We start from the raw sequence: 15,689 nt of genomic DNA, 5'->3' as shown, positions 1-15,689 counted from the left end.
TCCTCCTCTTTGTAAGAGAGAACGTTTAGCACTGCAAAAATACATTTAGGAGGCTTAATCTTGATGTCCAATTTCTTTAGATACTTTTCCCCCTCAGGGTGTTCTACTACCACAGTCAAGAAATTAAATCTTTATTAATACAGCTTGTACATTTCCCATCTGCTAAGCTGAAGCAATATGAGCCACGTCTATGGATGGTTGAGAAAACCAACTGGTAGGAAGAAGAAACACTCCTCCCCACTCCCAAAGATTAGTTCAAAGGCTTATTCTGTTCTGAGCCCAGGAATGGGAAGTATTACTCTGAGTATTTAACTGGATTCTCTTTGCATCTGCACAGTAAACAGCAGTCCTGTGCCCTGCACGCCAGATTATGAGCTGGAGTGTCCTCTTCTCCATTCTGAAACACAACGGGAAATGGTACACCTGTGTGTACCAGACAGCAAGAAGATCCTTAAAGAAGCCAGAGAGCGTCTGAGAACATTCTAGTATTTCAAACCAAAAATATCCCTTTAAAAACTTTACTTTTTTACTTGCTTTGTTTTCAAATGAGTTTCACCACCTTTTATATTACTTTCTGATGTTTGTATTCAGCTGTAAAGAATCAGTTCAAGATCCAGTTTTTGTCAAAAAATGCCACAAAAGGTTTTCTTTCTGTTGTATATTCACTACCATATGCCCTTGACTGAATGACAGTCTTTAATTGATTTTTATTCTTATCAGCCATGCAGAACCAAATACATAATAAAAATGAGCTCAGCTGTAATCTGTTTTTGTGCATCATCAATAAAAGAGCTAACTAGCTAAGTTCCACTTGCACAGAAAATTATATTGTCATTAAATCTTCATAACCTTATTGGAAACAAAATATTACACAAGGGTCACTGTCAGCATAATTTGAAGGAATAACCTTGTAATTTCAAAAGTAGACAGGTTTTCCTGAAGAATCAATATTTATTATGACAGAGGATTCATAATCCTTTATGGATTTTGAAACAACAGGAATAAAAAAAAAAAAACAAAAAACAACCCTATTTGTGACCTCAAGAAGCTTTCACTAGCTTAACCTGAAAATAGACTAAAACTCAATACTATTCCTAGAGACAATTTTGTGACTAAAAGCTTCCTGAACGTTGTATTATTTTATGGTCCGAATCACCAGATTTCACACACAGCATCGAGTTCAAAATAGTCATGAAGATCTAAGGTCCTGTCTTTACAGATACTGAAATGATGAAAGCAGTAAGATTTTTGAAGTTCTATGTTTTTCACAATGGATACTGCTTGCTTTTTGGCACTCGAAGTGTAATAATGCTTTGTATTTAGTCAGTCCCTTGGCAGCCTATCACACAGAATGAAGCCTACACTAATAGTGGGGGAAAGGTGGATTGCTTGGCTAGATTGTACCATTTAGGGAAGAGCCTTAAATGGGTGCCCAGTTTTTATGCAGTGACTGAGGGAAAGACTGATGAGCTCAATCTCTTGAATGGCATAGCAATCTTAGCCAGCTGGAAAGAAACAGGGGATCACTGCTTTTTCTTCACTCACATGGGTAAATACATAAATAGCCAAATACAAAAGTGTCTGCTCTCCGAAAAGCTGGGACTACAGTTATGACATACAGACATGAGAGTCATGGAGTAGCCAGACATCTTCATTTGCTCTTTTATAATCATTTTGTCCATATATGCTAGCATTACTGCCAATGTTAAAATCACCTAGAAGAGAATGTCTATAGAACATCATGAAAACATTTTTTGTCTACTTTTTTTTTTGTTATTTTTTAAAAATCTTAGTATTTGGGTCAAATCTGCTGTGACAGCAATCCTTAAAATTTCTTCAGTTTTTTTCATGTCCTTACATTACCTCGGGGGCCTTTCTCCAAATTTTTCTCCTATCATCAGTAGCTTCAAGTATCTTCCCAAATGAAACACTGCCAGAGAACTTCACCAGATACGGGAATGTGCTGATTCACAGTATTAAGCTTGTGCAACAGTTGTCGATACGCTTTTGGATATGCCAAATAACAACACTCCCCCTCCACTCCCAGTAATTCCTGGGCACGGTAGGGAAGTTAGCATGGGCAAGGAACAACTCCTGAGACACAGTGTCTATGCACTCTGTTTTGCAGAGTACAGCATGCACAGTTGCTGTTCCAGGCAAGCTGCCCTCACTGTCAGTTGCCCCTTCAGTAACTGGTCTTTGGAGATATTGATCAGGATTAAGCCTATTAAATAGGATCTTCCCAATGCCCTGTGTACCACAGGTGGATCTTGTGCTTTTCCTGCCCAAGAATGTGCAAAACGGGCATATATATGTTTTTAACCTTTCAACAGACTTTCTTCAGTAAATCTGCTTTTCCGCTGATTTGAAGTTAAAAATTTTAAGTTCTTTCTGTATTCCTTAGCCCATCAACTGCAGATGTAAACACTTCTGTTCTCCTTCAGTTCAATAAATAAGCATAATATATAGCCATATATATATACCCATATTTCATTCTGACACATCAGAATGAAAAATATGCATTGCCACTAAGGATTTACTATTATTTATATTTTATATTGGCTGTTTTCCTAAAAGAATTAAGTTTCAAATGAAACAAAAAATTATAGGAATACAAATTCACTATCTACTAACTATCAGTAGCAACAGGATTAAGGTCAGACATGATGTCTTAAGAATGAAAGTGAAGCCCTTTTAGTACCTTAAGGTACTGCTATCACTGTTAGCCTGTAAAAATAGGGTCCTTTTATCAAACTGTAAAACAAACTTTGCCCTCTTTGAGCTACTGATCACACACAACCTTTATGGAATTAAAGGTCCATTAACACTCAAGTAGAGATATTTAAATGGATCTTAGTGATTTAATACACTTTTCGCTAAATTGGAAAAGAATATGTACTTAAATTGCTTGGATTGCTTTGGAAATCTTGACATGTGGTTACTTAAAAGGGTTGCTCTAATAAATATGTACAAAGAACTACATATAAATGCCTAATAAAGGTGCTCTTTAAGAAGATTACTTACTGGATTTTCTTCAGTAAGCTCGTAGCCATACTATTTGAGTACCTGATATTCATTACCAAATTTATCCTTACAATTACTTTTGTAGGACAAGCTTCTGGAAGTTAATTGAAACAGAAATCATAAATGATTTGCACAAAGCCCGACAGCTGCATCAGAACCCAAGGCACTTGATTCTAGAGTTTTAAGTCCTCTTCACAAATACAAATCTTAACCACAAGCCAACCTTTCTCTTTGAAGCGATACACACCCCATTTACAGAGCCATTATTATCCCCACTTCATCAAAAAGATAAAGAGCATCAACAAATATTTTCTTCATTTAAAACAGTAAGGTGAGATATCTATACATTAAATTTCTTCCTTACATTGAAGGAGAGAAGCACCTTTGATGAAGTAATTGATAAAATTATTTCAAACTATTGTAAACACCTTCTAGGCCACCTTAAATGACTAATAGTTGAAACAGACTTCAGCAAAATATGTCTCCTCTCCCTTCTACACAGCCTGTCATAAACTCAGTTGCCCACTCATTTAGAGCATGGCTAAATGAGCTCTCATGCTACAAATCCTTAAGATGCAGTGAGCCGATTGTATTACTCACGCTCACTGCCAGAAACAGAGAAGAGTTCCTGCTTCTGACTGCATGCCTCTGGTGCTTACTTTCTGCTGGCTCTGGTATTTCTTTGATCCTTCTGTGAGCTGATTTAACTCTCTAAAACATAACAGAAATCCAGCAGGAAAGATGGACAAATTTCTCTTGTTAAGTCAACGAATGGCAAAGCCGGAGAAGTACCAGAACTTGTAGGCAGAAGGCAGCAGGATTACCCGGTCCAAGCTGAAGGAGCAAGTCTTCCTCCTTTTGGCAATGAGGAAATCAGTTTGTCTATAGTCCAAGCAGATTCTGTACATCTTTAATTTCTGTTCTGAGGTATCAGCTGCTTCAACTTACTGTCTGCCTTATCTCAAGTAGCTTCACTAAAAGGCAGCTATGTTTTTTTGGGAGAATAGAGATGTCAGGCCTAACACAGAAGACAGACTACTAAAAATCTGTAAATAAGGACAAGGAATTAGAACTGAACTATAGAAAATATTTACTTTCTGCAGAAAGACAACCTTGCATTATACTAGTAACTGCAATAGGAAAGCTATCAAGTAAGCTTTGCCTAGTGGCATTTATGATAGCCCAAGACTAAGTGACCAAGTGACTTCAAATGACCAGGGCACTCTGGCTGGAACCTCTTTTCTCCAGGACACACAGATTCCAGCTCCAAATTTAAAAAAAAAAAAAAAAAGTTGCTACCATTGTAACTAGCATTAGTTCAGCAGCAGACCAATACACTTATACAAATCACTTTATCACAAAGGTGTCTGAAAAGGAGAGCAGTAACATACACGATTAAGAGAATAACATTAGGTAACAAGGTTTTTGGGCTTGGATTGTTCAGGTAACCGGCTTCTGAGGGTGGGACAGAGTTTTCTGTTGAGGAAGGTAGAGGAGTGGTACACTGCACCTGATCCTGATGCACAAAGAAATTGCCTGGACCTTGCTATCAGTTCTACGAAAAAGAGAAGTGTTGAATATTCCACATGCTCCTTCCAAAGTTTTATTTGGATCCTTACAATTCCTGTCAATTTTTTTACTCTGAACTCTTAACAAAGACTTTCATCTTTTCATGGCCTGAATTCTCCATTCTCCCTTAAAGACAGATCAAGACCGTGAACAGACACAATGAAAGAAGGCAGAAATAGAGCTGTTCTTACCTTTGTAACAAGGAAAAATGCATCAGTATGATTAATTACCAAACAAACTGTGATTAAAACAAGTTAATGCAATTTAATTGTCATTCCAATTACTGTTAAACAAAAGTAACTCGTGGCTTGTACTTTCCAGGACAGCACAGTAACAAAGCTAATTGCTCCATCTTCAAAGAACTGCTCCCTGATTTTGCTATGAATTTTTCAGTAAGATGCTGATGCTGCTGAAAGAGGATTTTTTTGAGGCTTTCGGGTGGGTTTTTTAGTTTGGTTGGTTGGTTTGTGTTTGTTTTTTTTTTAAACAAAGGCAACATGACACTCATTTCAGTAAATCCTTCCAGCAAGAATATCCAAATATCCTCTTGTCCCTATTGGATATATTTTACTTAATATACAAAACAAAAAGGCCATTCAAGCAAAACAAAAACAAGACCAAAAATGTGCAGCTTACTTTGCAAAAACCAAAATCTTTCATTGTCCAAAAAAATTGGTTTATTTCTTCTCCAACATCTTAAAAGCTCACTTAATCCTATGAGCAAGTAGTCTTTTGCAGCTTTTATGATTCACAGCATACTTCTAAGTATGTGTTCTAAAACAATTTATAGCCCTCCTAAGTGTTTGGTGTAACAAATAAATGCATTAGAATTGATTTTGCTTCAGGTGTACTTTAGGTGAATGTTAAATACCATTTCTGGAATCAGTTATCCATTACCCATACTGCATGGATATTGTTACCTAAGAAGCTAGCAATTGTAAAAATGGAAAAGAACAGCATTTATGCTAGCTAAAAAAAAAAAAAAAAAAGAAAAAAGGAAGATTTACAGACATTAGCTAATGGGGTTTGGCAGATATTGCTGTCATTTTAATTTGCAAATGTTCATCTAGTGGAAAGCAATAGTTTTTTTCAATTTTTCTCTTAAGTTACTGGGTGGCTTGAAAAGATACTGCAGTACAGACACACAGGCATGCTCAAAGAACAAAGTTTTGCCAGTGACTTAGCATACCTTGAGACAGCCATATACTTTGGAACATTATTTAAAAGATGAGTGGGATTTACCTTCCTACTATACTTTTAGGTGTTTTCTTTCATTTTAAAAATTTTGTTCTGTATTTGGCCTCAAATCATACCACTGATAAGATGAATGCACAGCACACAGAAAACAGTGAAAACCACAAGTGTTGCAGAATTGATGCATGTGATTTAGAAAGGACAGATCCAAGATAAATGTTCATCATGTTATATAGATACCTTGGATTCAAAATTAACTTGACAGAGCTTAGAAGACTTTCTGATACAGGATGCTTTGCTTTTTCCCCCCACCAAAGAGGTTTTAGCAGACAGTCGATCAGAATAAAATTGGGCAATAAAAAGTGGAAAGTCCTTAAACTAAAGCGTACAGACAGCAAACAATGTAAACCAAAATCATTTTATATGTAACACGTATGACAAGCTGATACAGCAAATTTCTTACTCAGTAAACCCACAACTCAATTTTGAAAGGAGGATTTGTTCACTTCAGAGCAAACAGCAAGTATAAAACATTAAAGCCATCTTAAGACTGAACTCCACTTCTATTATCTTTGAAAATTTTTTTGTACACTGTCTTATGATTAAGACATTTGTTACTGTTTAGCACATCATATAATTTATAATAATTCTCTACAGAACAATATAGTTAATTCAGTATCATTAATAACTTTATACAGATACAGTATTGAAGCCATGTCCTCTTTTGCTTACTGTCAAGTACAAAACAGCTTATATAGACTAAAAAAAGCTACACACCACAGTTGTAGCATACCATACTTTGTGTCTGATTAAAGTTTACAGTAGTGGCTTTTTGATCTTTCAAGACAAATAAACATGATACCACAAAACAAACAGTTGTGCAAACTCAGGCTTAGGAGGAAGACTTAACTACCTCCTTTTTCCAGAACTACTTTTCCCTGCTTTACTGCTGCTACTACCCGACTTGCTGGAAGATTTTGAAGAGAAAAGTCTTGTCATGAATTCAGAGACATCTGGCAGCTCGTGGTTGGAATTCAGCATGTTCATTGACTGCTCCATTTCCTGCATGCAAAGATTAGATAACCTTAATAGCTCGTAACAATTCTGGCTGTTTCTAAGGCATCAGTTGTAAGATCATATCAGGAAGATGTCAGATTTTCCCAAATACTGTTTTACTATTTGTAGTCTTCCAGGGTACATATTGCTACATTTTTATGCAACCACAGCCAAATGCCCAGCTACACACAGAAACATAAAACCCCAAAACTAAAAGCACTGGTGTATGGAAAAAGGTAACCATGTCTTAAGCAGCCTTACAGGGCAACCACCAGATTAAAAAAAAAAAAAAATCTAAAAGAAAAAATTGCCATTACTTATTTTAAGCATTACTTTCCTCCATTTTAAACTTCGAGCTTTTGTTTAGATTTTCAGAACTGTGTTCACAGAGATTTCACATACTTTTGTGTTTTCAAATTAGTATTATTTATGCTAAATCTAACACATTTTTGAAGCTGTTTCAAGGGATTAGGTATTTTTATTGCCCTACTTTGTAACATCAAGCTATTAGAGTATAGCAGCTAAGCTTTCTTTGTTTCATGAGAGGAAGGATTTTAATATGAGACCATATATCCAGCTAAGCTTAATGTAGCTTTAGAGTTTAGCATACTGGCTCTATGACACAAATTAGTACTGTTTAAAACAAACAAACCCTGAAGTACTTTTAATGCACACAGCAGCTGAACTGCACATCCGCAATGTGATAATGCTTATAGTAATTGCCAATCGTCACCTTGCTCTTCTAGTTACTATTCAGAATGATACAGCTTTAACTGTTTTTAAGGTACAAATGAAGCAAAAGCTGTTATGGCAGCCTTTGTTACTATTGCATCTATACTATGCCTGTACTTAATGCCTCTACAACAAGCACAGTTACTAATTCATTAACTTTCTCCACAAACTAGTACTGTGCTGATTCCCCAAATTAAAAACAAGCTAACTTGAAAAATGTAATACAAGCTCCATACCCTCAACAAGCAAACTAAAGCTGGCTATACACTTAAGAATTTAATACATTCTCATCTAGAGAATGCCATTACAATTGAGTTCTTAAAAACTACCTTCTCCTGTTCTTTAAAGATAATTTAAATTACAAGCAAGATTCCTTCAATTTAAAATTTCTCCTTAACAGGTCGTATTAGTCAGCTAATAAGAACTAAATCATCAGAAGTTCTGATGGTCTACCATCAAAACAGCCTGTCTGTAAGCAGTGTCAGATCAGTGAGAAAAGTAAGGATTAAGTGATCTTTTTAAAATTCAACTTCCAAAGTTCAGCTTGGTTTGAAGCACATGCCATGAATATCTAACATATCTTCATATCCTGTTTTTAATCAAAATTAAAGCCAAAAGAGCATTACATAGCTCTGATATGCTTTTTATAGGTATTACTTTAAAAAAAAAAAAAGACTCAGTCACCTATAAAGTACTACTGAAGACAGTGGTCATTTAGAGAAAAAGGGGTTTAAATCAACCAAACCCTCAAAAAGCCGCCACCCAAGACAGACAAGGCATATTTCTAAAAATAAGAAAAGATTTAGCAAACACCTTGAATCTCCATTTTGTCCTAGCCTTCTGCTATTCGGCATTTTGCATGATGAAAGGACAATAAATCAGATAATTTAATGACTACATTAAGACTCCATATCATATACACTGTTGTGACATCTGGATTTAACAGTCTTGTAAACTATGTGTTTTAGGCTGATGGATAAGAGAACCCCACGTTATACTCCACACACTTGACACTTATTAAATGATATCTAAAAATGAAGTGCTAGATTTAAACATAGTGCAGAAATACATTAGAAATTTATAGAAAAAAGAGCCTTTGAGAAATTATATTTATCACTCTAAAGAAACTCTGGAAAACACCAGTCATACTGTAATACTTTCAAAGCTGTGCCAAACAATTTAATTCTGTGTTGTGCTGCTCAACAGCAAATTCATGAGTTGGAAATGTTACAATTAATTGTTAGAACAGCAACACTGTATTAACTGAATAAACGATGCCCACTAAGACTTCTTCGAAAGTCCAGTTTTGTTTTTATTACTTTTCTGTACCTTAAAATCTCATTACCTTTGTTCTCTGTGTCTGCATCAATTGAACATACTTACTCGTCTCATATCAGGATCGCTGGTGTTGACAACTTTAGGCAAAAGCACAAATATCAGTAATGGAAGAACCATCATCATCACCTACACAGAAAACAGCAAATATTTCTTCAGCTTATTTGGTGTTCCAGACATTTTTAGACATACTGACATAAAGCTTTTAGCTAAACAGCCAGATTCTAGAACTACTACATTCTGAGTCAGTCACCCAGTAACAGTAATCCACTTGTCAGGAAAGAAACCTGATAGGGAAGTATTATGTTTTAAGCAACAGATTTCAAAGTTGGACCATTAAAGTAAATGCTTGTTATCTCTTTCAACTGTTAGAATTATAATCTTGCAACATGTTGATCTCCACACTACTTGACAACAACATGTTGTTCAAAGGAACAAAGGAACCAGACTATGGGCTATTTTCAGAGGACATACATTAACCGAGTGGCTATATAGGGGAGGAGAAGTCATAGAAAAACTTTCTATTTGTAAACAAGTAAAAACCAAAGAAATAAAACAACCCTCTCAGAAGAGCAAAGTGTGCACATCTTTTCTCAATTATTCTATTCTCAGTATGCTGAAGAATAGCTATATTTGGATCCTTAGCATACTTTTAACCTTTGTGTGTTGCTTGTACGTACCATAGGGTTCATGAGGAAATCTGTCCATCCCCAAGATTCTCTCTTTATAAAGTATGAAGGAGGTCCAGAAGACTTCATCTGGAGTGGGTATGGCAGCCTGACAACTTCAGAGGTTTTGATGTAATTCACATATCTTGCTCTAATAAGCAAAATGTAAATAGTTAAAAACATAAATACAATCTTTAACAACAACAAAAAAATTAATAATACTCCAAACAAAGTTTTAATAATAGACTACAAACAAAACTGTCTGCTAGGCAGTGTAAGGCTTCACTTTTCAGAAGCTAATTTCTCTCAGCAGCATACTTAGGGAATCAAATGATACTTTACCTTTTTTCCAGGCTAGCTATTAAGCATGCTGAAAAACTTGATATGGAAAACAGACCTGCAGATCAGAAACATCAGAACTATTTGCTCAAATGTGACTCCTGCAAAACATTTTTTCTCACCTTGGTAACAAGCAAGAAAAACTACAATGTTTAAAAAGAAGGTACAGCTTTGAACAGTGTAGTGTAGCTTAAACAGAGTTTGCTTGGGACAACAATTATTTATATATGAAGTTAATACTACCTTTTCCGTAAGTGCATTACTTTGCATTTATCAATACTGAATCTCAGTCTTTCTTACTTTATAAGGTTTTTCCATAGTTCTTCACTAGTATTCTTCACTTAGGCCTAGTATTTAGATAATTACTTGGTACTATCATCTAACTTTGTCACTCTTCCCCCGTTTTTCATGATTTATGAATATTTACCCGCCTTGTGCCAACTCCAAGGATGACTTCTGCCCATTACAAGACAAATCATTTATTCCTTCTGAATTTTTCACCAAATATTCATCCATAGAATGTCTTTCCCTCCTACCTTATGACTACACATTTTCTTCAAAAGCTTTGGAGATTTTCAAGTAGATCTTATCAAACATATCCGTTAGCCACATGCTGTTTCCTCTTTCTAAGAATTTCAGTATTTTTTTTTAAGGCAGAATTTCCCTTAGAAAAATCCAGTTGACATTTTCACCGTGTATCAAATTTTTTCATGCATCTCCCAACTGTATTCCTCATTATAGTTTCTACCTGTTTGACTGGTAGAGATGTCAAGCCTACTGGTACTTTGCTCTGCAGACATATCCTAGCAATTTACTTAATGTCAAATTTGTTACCTCTAGTCCTCAGATACCAAAACACTGCTAAGTGAGAGGTTATACACACTATTGTGTCTATTTCACCGAGTTCCTTCCATATTTATTACGTATTAATTATTGCCAATGAGATACTGCCTAATAAAGTACAAAAATAAAAATTTCATAAAGTTTGGAAAAAAATCTAAGCACAACTTGTGCTATTATATTATAAACAGACTGTTTACACTGTTTTCAGTTTGAGATTTCAATTTTCAGCCTCCCCGAAAAATACTGCTGCAGTGTTTATATTGATGTTTGTACTCCTAAAATGTAATGGCATCTTTTATAAGATACTGTAAAAGACAAACTTGAAGTTAAGATACTACATGTGTGCCTGTACAAAGAAAAATGAACTACAAACATGTTCACTTAAACAAAAATCACCTTATTAGATAGGAAAGCCATTTTTCTGTATTACCTACTGAATAGTGTGCAGTTACGCATGTACAATTATAGTTGTTAGGGATAACGTATCTGGCCATAACATAAAAAAAGCTAACGATGCTACAGAAATACTGCAGGCTGGCAACTACTAGCATTTGCCAGTAACTGTAAGGAGTATCTTATGGAGGTGTAAAAGAAATATTTTAGAATTTAGAGTTAGAATTTCATTGTACCAAGTCTTGACAGAACATTCACCAAAAAAGAAAGGAAAGAGGGAAGGGGGGGGCGGGGGAAGGTATTGGCAAAAGATAAAGCAGGTAAATGATTTATGTCTAGATTTTATTTCAGGATAGCTGCATAAGAAAATAACAAAAGTAAACAACTAGAAGGACTCTCTTTATCCATTTCCTCTTATTTAAGGCCATATATATGAAAGGAAAAAAAGAAATCAAGACTTTGGATTTTAAGAAATGTGCTCCTAGAAGTGATGTTAAAAGAAGCTGAAACACATGATCTGGATTGGAACATCAGATCTACAGTACTGTTTACATTACTCCTTATACTGTGCTGTCAGGCATACTCAATAGATCAATGCAGAAGCAAATCACGAAAGGCTCACCTCATTTTGCCTTTTGAAGTTATGTCAACTCGCACGGGCTCAAATTTATGAGCAGGGGATATAACTTCCACTACATAAGATCCCGAAGGTACATCATGAACCACAAAACTTCCATCTGTCCTGAAAAAACAGTAAATTCCACTACATTTCAATATGCTGCAGTACACAAGAGAGGGTGCTTTATTTTTTTTAAAGAAGAAACTGTAATAGTATCATTTTATATTATACATCTTAATATAACAATGACCAAAAGGAAAATTTCAATCATTCAGCACTCATAATATCAAGCCCCTTAAGGTCATCAATGTGTGTCACCACAGTAGCAGAAATTACCAGTTACGTTCAAGACTCTCTGATGCCCTCAAGCTATTGTCTTGTTGGAGGAATAGTTTAACAGCCCAAGTAAGATTTGAAATGGCTAGATTTCATGTACTCAAATGATGGCAGAATCAACTTACCCCTTCCTTCCTCCGTCCAAAATACATACCGTGAAGTTTACTTTGCTTCAGTACTTCTGCTGGAAGCAAAAAAAACAAAAACCTGACATCCTACATAGCGTGGGTAGATATTAGAGGTGACTTGCAACGCACAAAAAAATTGCTGTTTGTGCCTTTATTGCAAAATAGAGGTTTTTACTTTTAATTGCTCCCTTTAGGACTAGCCCACGCTGGAAAGCTCTATCACAACAATAAGGAAGCTAAGAGCTCTGAACATATACACAGAATGGATTTTTAGACAGACTGCTTTTATTTTAAAATATGAAACTTCAATATTCGGTGAAAATATTAGTAAAAGAATACTTGAAAGCTTCAGCACCAATTGCCATTAAACTAAAGTACAGAAGCTTGTCGTTTTCCTCCTACATGCTTCCAGAGGTTTCCAGGAAGAAAAACTTAAGTGTTCTCTACCCTTTTTGAAATTAATATAAAAGATAGCTCTCCTAAAAATAAGACCCAAATTTAAGACAAAAAAAGTGACTGAAAGGGGGAAAAAAAAAAAGTAGTAAAACCTGATACATTAGAAACTTGCATCAGGAAAACAAATAAATGAACCCTCTTCAAAGTGAACCCTCAAAAAGAATTTTGTCGTTATGCCCTTCACACAAGTTCTCTCTTTCAAAGACATACATCACTTAAGGACCTTCCCACCATGAAGACAGAAGCATATAAACAGTACTGTGTAGGTGGGTTTCACACTTTATGTGATGATTTGAACCCCTAAGAATGCTTACAGTATCTTATATTGCAACTGCTGTAAGGCTGTTTCCCTAGGAATTTCCTTTTAATTTTTCATTCTTTACAGTATTATTTTGATGAAGTTCAATTATAGTTTTTTCTAAAGATTTATTTATATGACAAAGCAAATTCTCTCTTCATATACTGGTATCCCATACTGCCTTTTTAGAAGAAAAAAAAGTTTCATTTTTATTACAGTGGGGAAACTAATCAGATTTATAAAAATGCTTGTACTAGAGAATGACTCTTGAAATACTAGAAAAAGCAGCTTTGCTATGTCAAGTATTTTCCTCTTTTTGATAACTGAAATGACATCCATGTAACATATAATCAAAACCTGCCTGAGAGATGGTGACAAATATATCTTCTGATATACCAAATACATTTAAATCTGTCACTGAAAGCGAAGGATCTTTCTACTGAGCCTGAAATACCACTGTTATTTAAGAAAACTGTTCTTTCTTCTAACACAGTTTTTACTAAAATTATACTGTCATCCAGTACCGTGCTCATTAAAAGTGACAAAAAAAATCCCAACCAACATTAAAGCATTATTGCTAAAATGTACCATGCTTATGGTAGCGCAACATCTACAAAAATGGTTATCAAACTGAATAACCTCTACAATGTTAATTGTTTGTCTTTAAGTTATATCAATATAATTTGATACATCTATAAAGTGATGTAAAGCAAATTAATGTAATCAATAGAGCTTGATATCTAGGTTACAGTGTCATAAATATGGTATGCTCTTAGCTAAGACTATTTCCTCATATTTCAGACAACTCCAGTTCCAAGCAAGCATTTGGAAACTTACCAACTCCATGGTATTTATTAAATCAGCTCCTAAATATGATGTCAGGTTCCCACAACTTGGTTGTACTGGCTTATCAGGTGCTACACTGACAAGATTCTGCAAGTTTTGCAGAGTAAAATCTGTTGTGTTAACCTATCAACAGTTCCCAGAGTCAAAGTTCAGTTCAACTTTTACTGCAGAGGGAATAATTAAAAATTATTGGTATTTATGAGATAGTGTATCTTAATTCCATATAAACTTTCTCATTTTAATACATAATTTTAAAAGCAATGTATTATACTGTATTAAAAATAAGAAAAAGGGCTTTAGAATTAGCTTCTACTCTAGAAACTATGAAATTAGTTCAATTCTTAATTCTGAGGACATTTTCTATGTCTTAATATCTCTAAATCCTTTGCTGACCTGAATACACCCGCTACCACCGGCGACTGAATAAGCTAATGTGATTCTTTACTGCTTCCAAACTCGTTTGCATGATCTTGTGTGAAGGAATAAAGCCATGTCCCTTGAAATGGCTTTCACTGTTACAGTGAAACAGCTTTTCACAGGTACTGTAATAGATAACTACAACTGTAACCTTCTGTGCCACAAACATACATTTCTCCAGAATGGGTAAATTCTTAGCTAAGGAGAGATTCTTAAAAAAGAAGCGACAGGATTTGCACCCACAAAAGCTTAGAACACACACTGTACTCCAGAATTCAATGCAAACGTGTTTGTTTGGTTGTTTTTTTTAATTAAAACTCAGTTGCAATTTTTTCATCGCTAAAAAGCCAGCAGCCTTAGTCATCAATGTGGTTACACCCGTAGGAGGCTGAGAACAACGCTACCTACAGCACTGCAGGCTCCCGCTACAGGCCTGGCCGTTTCTAACGCCTTACAGGGTAAGGTGCAAGTGCACCAGCAAGGCCACGGTCGGACGCGGGACGTTCATCACAGCTGCGCGCTGCGAACTGGGACAAGGCCGCTGACTTGCCGGGAGCTGCGCTGCTCTGCCACAGCTGGCCGCCATCTTACGGCCGCGGCCGGGAGGCCAGCCCTGCCAGGGGCGCGCAGGCTGCCTCCGAGCGCCGCCCGCGGCACAGGGCGACGGCGGCCCAAGCCCGGTGAGGGACGCTTACTTCCCCGCCGGGACCAAGCCCCCCGCCCCGCCCGCCGCTCACTTCAGGAAGCCGACGTGCTCCTCCCCGTCCACCAGCACCCGGGCCCCCGCGATCCAGTCCTGCGGCTTCACCCCGGGCACCACGGCCCGGCCCTCGATCTTAAACCGCTCCCCGGGGCCGGCGCCGCCCGGCGACTCCGCTGTCCCAACCGCCTCCGAGCCACGGGCGCCATCGGGCAGCGAGGACGCAGAAAGCCAGAGCAGCAGCAGCCACAGGACCCCGCTCCGCGCCGCCATCGCGCCGCCGCCTTCGCGGGACGGGGCCGTCGCCTTCGCGCATGCGCCGAGAGCCGGGCGTGCGCACGGGGCTGGCGGAAAGGGCTCGGGCGCCGTGCGCGTGCGCACCTGAGAGCGTGGAGCGCCGTCAGGTGACGTACAGAGCACTGGCGAATCGGAGCGAGGGAGCTGTTCGGCCATGACGCGTAGCGAGGCGGAAGCGCTCCGGCGGTTTCCCTCGGGTGAGGCGCCGCAGGGCCCGAGCGCCAGGGGGCGGTGGCTGCCCGGGTCGGGGAGGTGAGGCGCCGGGCGGACGGCGCTTCCTTCGGCGCTGGGCCGGCCGCTTCGGCCCGCGGCTGCACAGGGCAGGCTGCGGGGAAGCCCCTCACCTCGGGCCGGGCACCAGCAAGGCCGCGGCGGCACCTGCCCCTCGCTAGGGCCGATACGGATGCTGCGGGGGTGGCTGTTCGTGACATCTTTCAGA

The 15,689-nt window shown here is 37.7% G+C and overlaps 1 protein-coding gene across 1 annotated transcript; it reads right to left on the bottom strand.

The window, feature by feature from the left end:
* Positions 1 to 6,191: 6,191 nt before the first annotated feature.
* EMC7 (ER membrane protein complex subunit 7) lies at positions 6,192 to 15,283 on the bottom strand. The gene is made up of 5 exons (XM_087746603.1): positions 14,991 to 15,283; positions 11,776 to 11,895; positions 9,591 to 9,729; positions 8,959 to 9,039; positions 6,192 to 6,849 (listed from the first exon to the last, which is right to left on the bottom strand). The coding sequence occupies exons 1-5, from the start codon at positions 15,224 to 15,226 to the stop codon at positions 6,697 to 6,699; spliced, it is 729 nt and encodes a 242-aa protein (XP_087602729.1). The 5' UTR covers positions 15,227 to 15,283; the 3' UTR covers positions 6,192 to 6,696.
* Positions 15,284 to 15,689: the final 406 nt, after the last annotated feature.

Source organism: Nipponia nippon, unplaced genomic scaffold (genome assembly GCF_047370975.1).
Source record: "Nipponia nippon isolate SJK-2023a ecotype South Korea unplaced genomic scaffold, ASM4737097v1 scaffold_10, whole genome shotgun sequence".
Taxonomy (NCBI): domain Eukaryota; kingdom Metazoa; phylum Chordata; class Aves; order Pelecaniformes; family Threskiornithidae; genus Nipponia; species Nipponia nippon.
The sequence above is the reverse complement of the archived record's forward strand: the minus strand, read 5'-3'. Positions and strand labels throughout refer to the sequence as shown.

Coding starts and splice junctions, on each gene's coding strand:
- EMC7 (XM_087746603.1), bottom strand. CDS start 15,226: ATGGCGGCGCGGAGCGGGGTCCTGTGGCTGCTGCTGCTCTGGCTTTCT. Junction 9,730..11,775: donor ACTTCAAAAGGCAAAATGAG/GTGAGCCTTTCG, acceptor TTTGCTTATTAG/AGCAAGATATGTGAATTACA. Junction 9,040..9,590: donor ATTTCCTCATGAACCCTATG/GTACGTACAAGC, acceptor TTTTCTGTGTAG/GTGATGATGATGGTTCTTCC.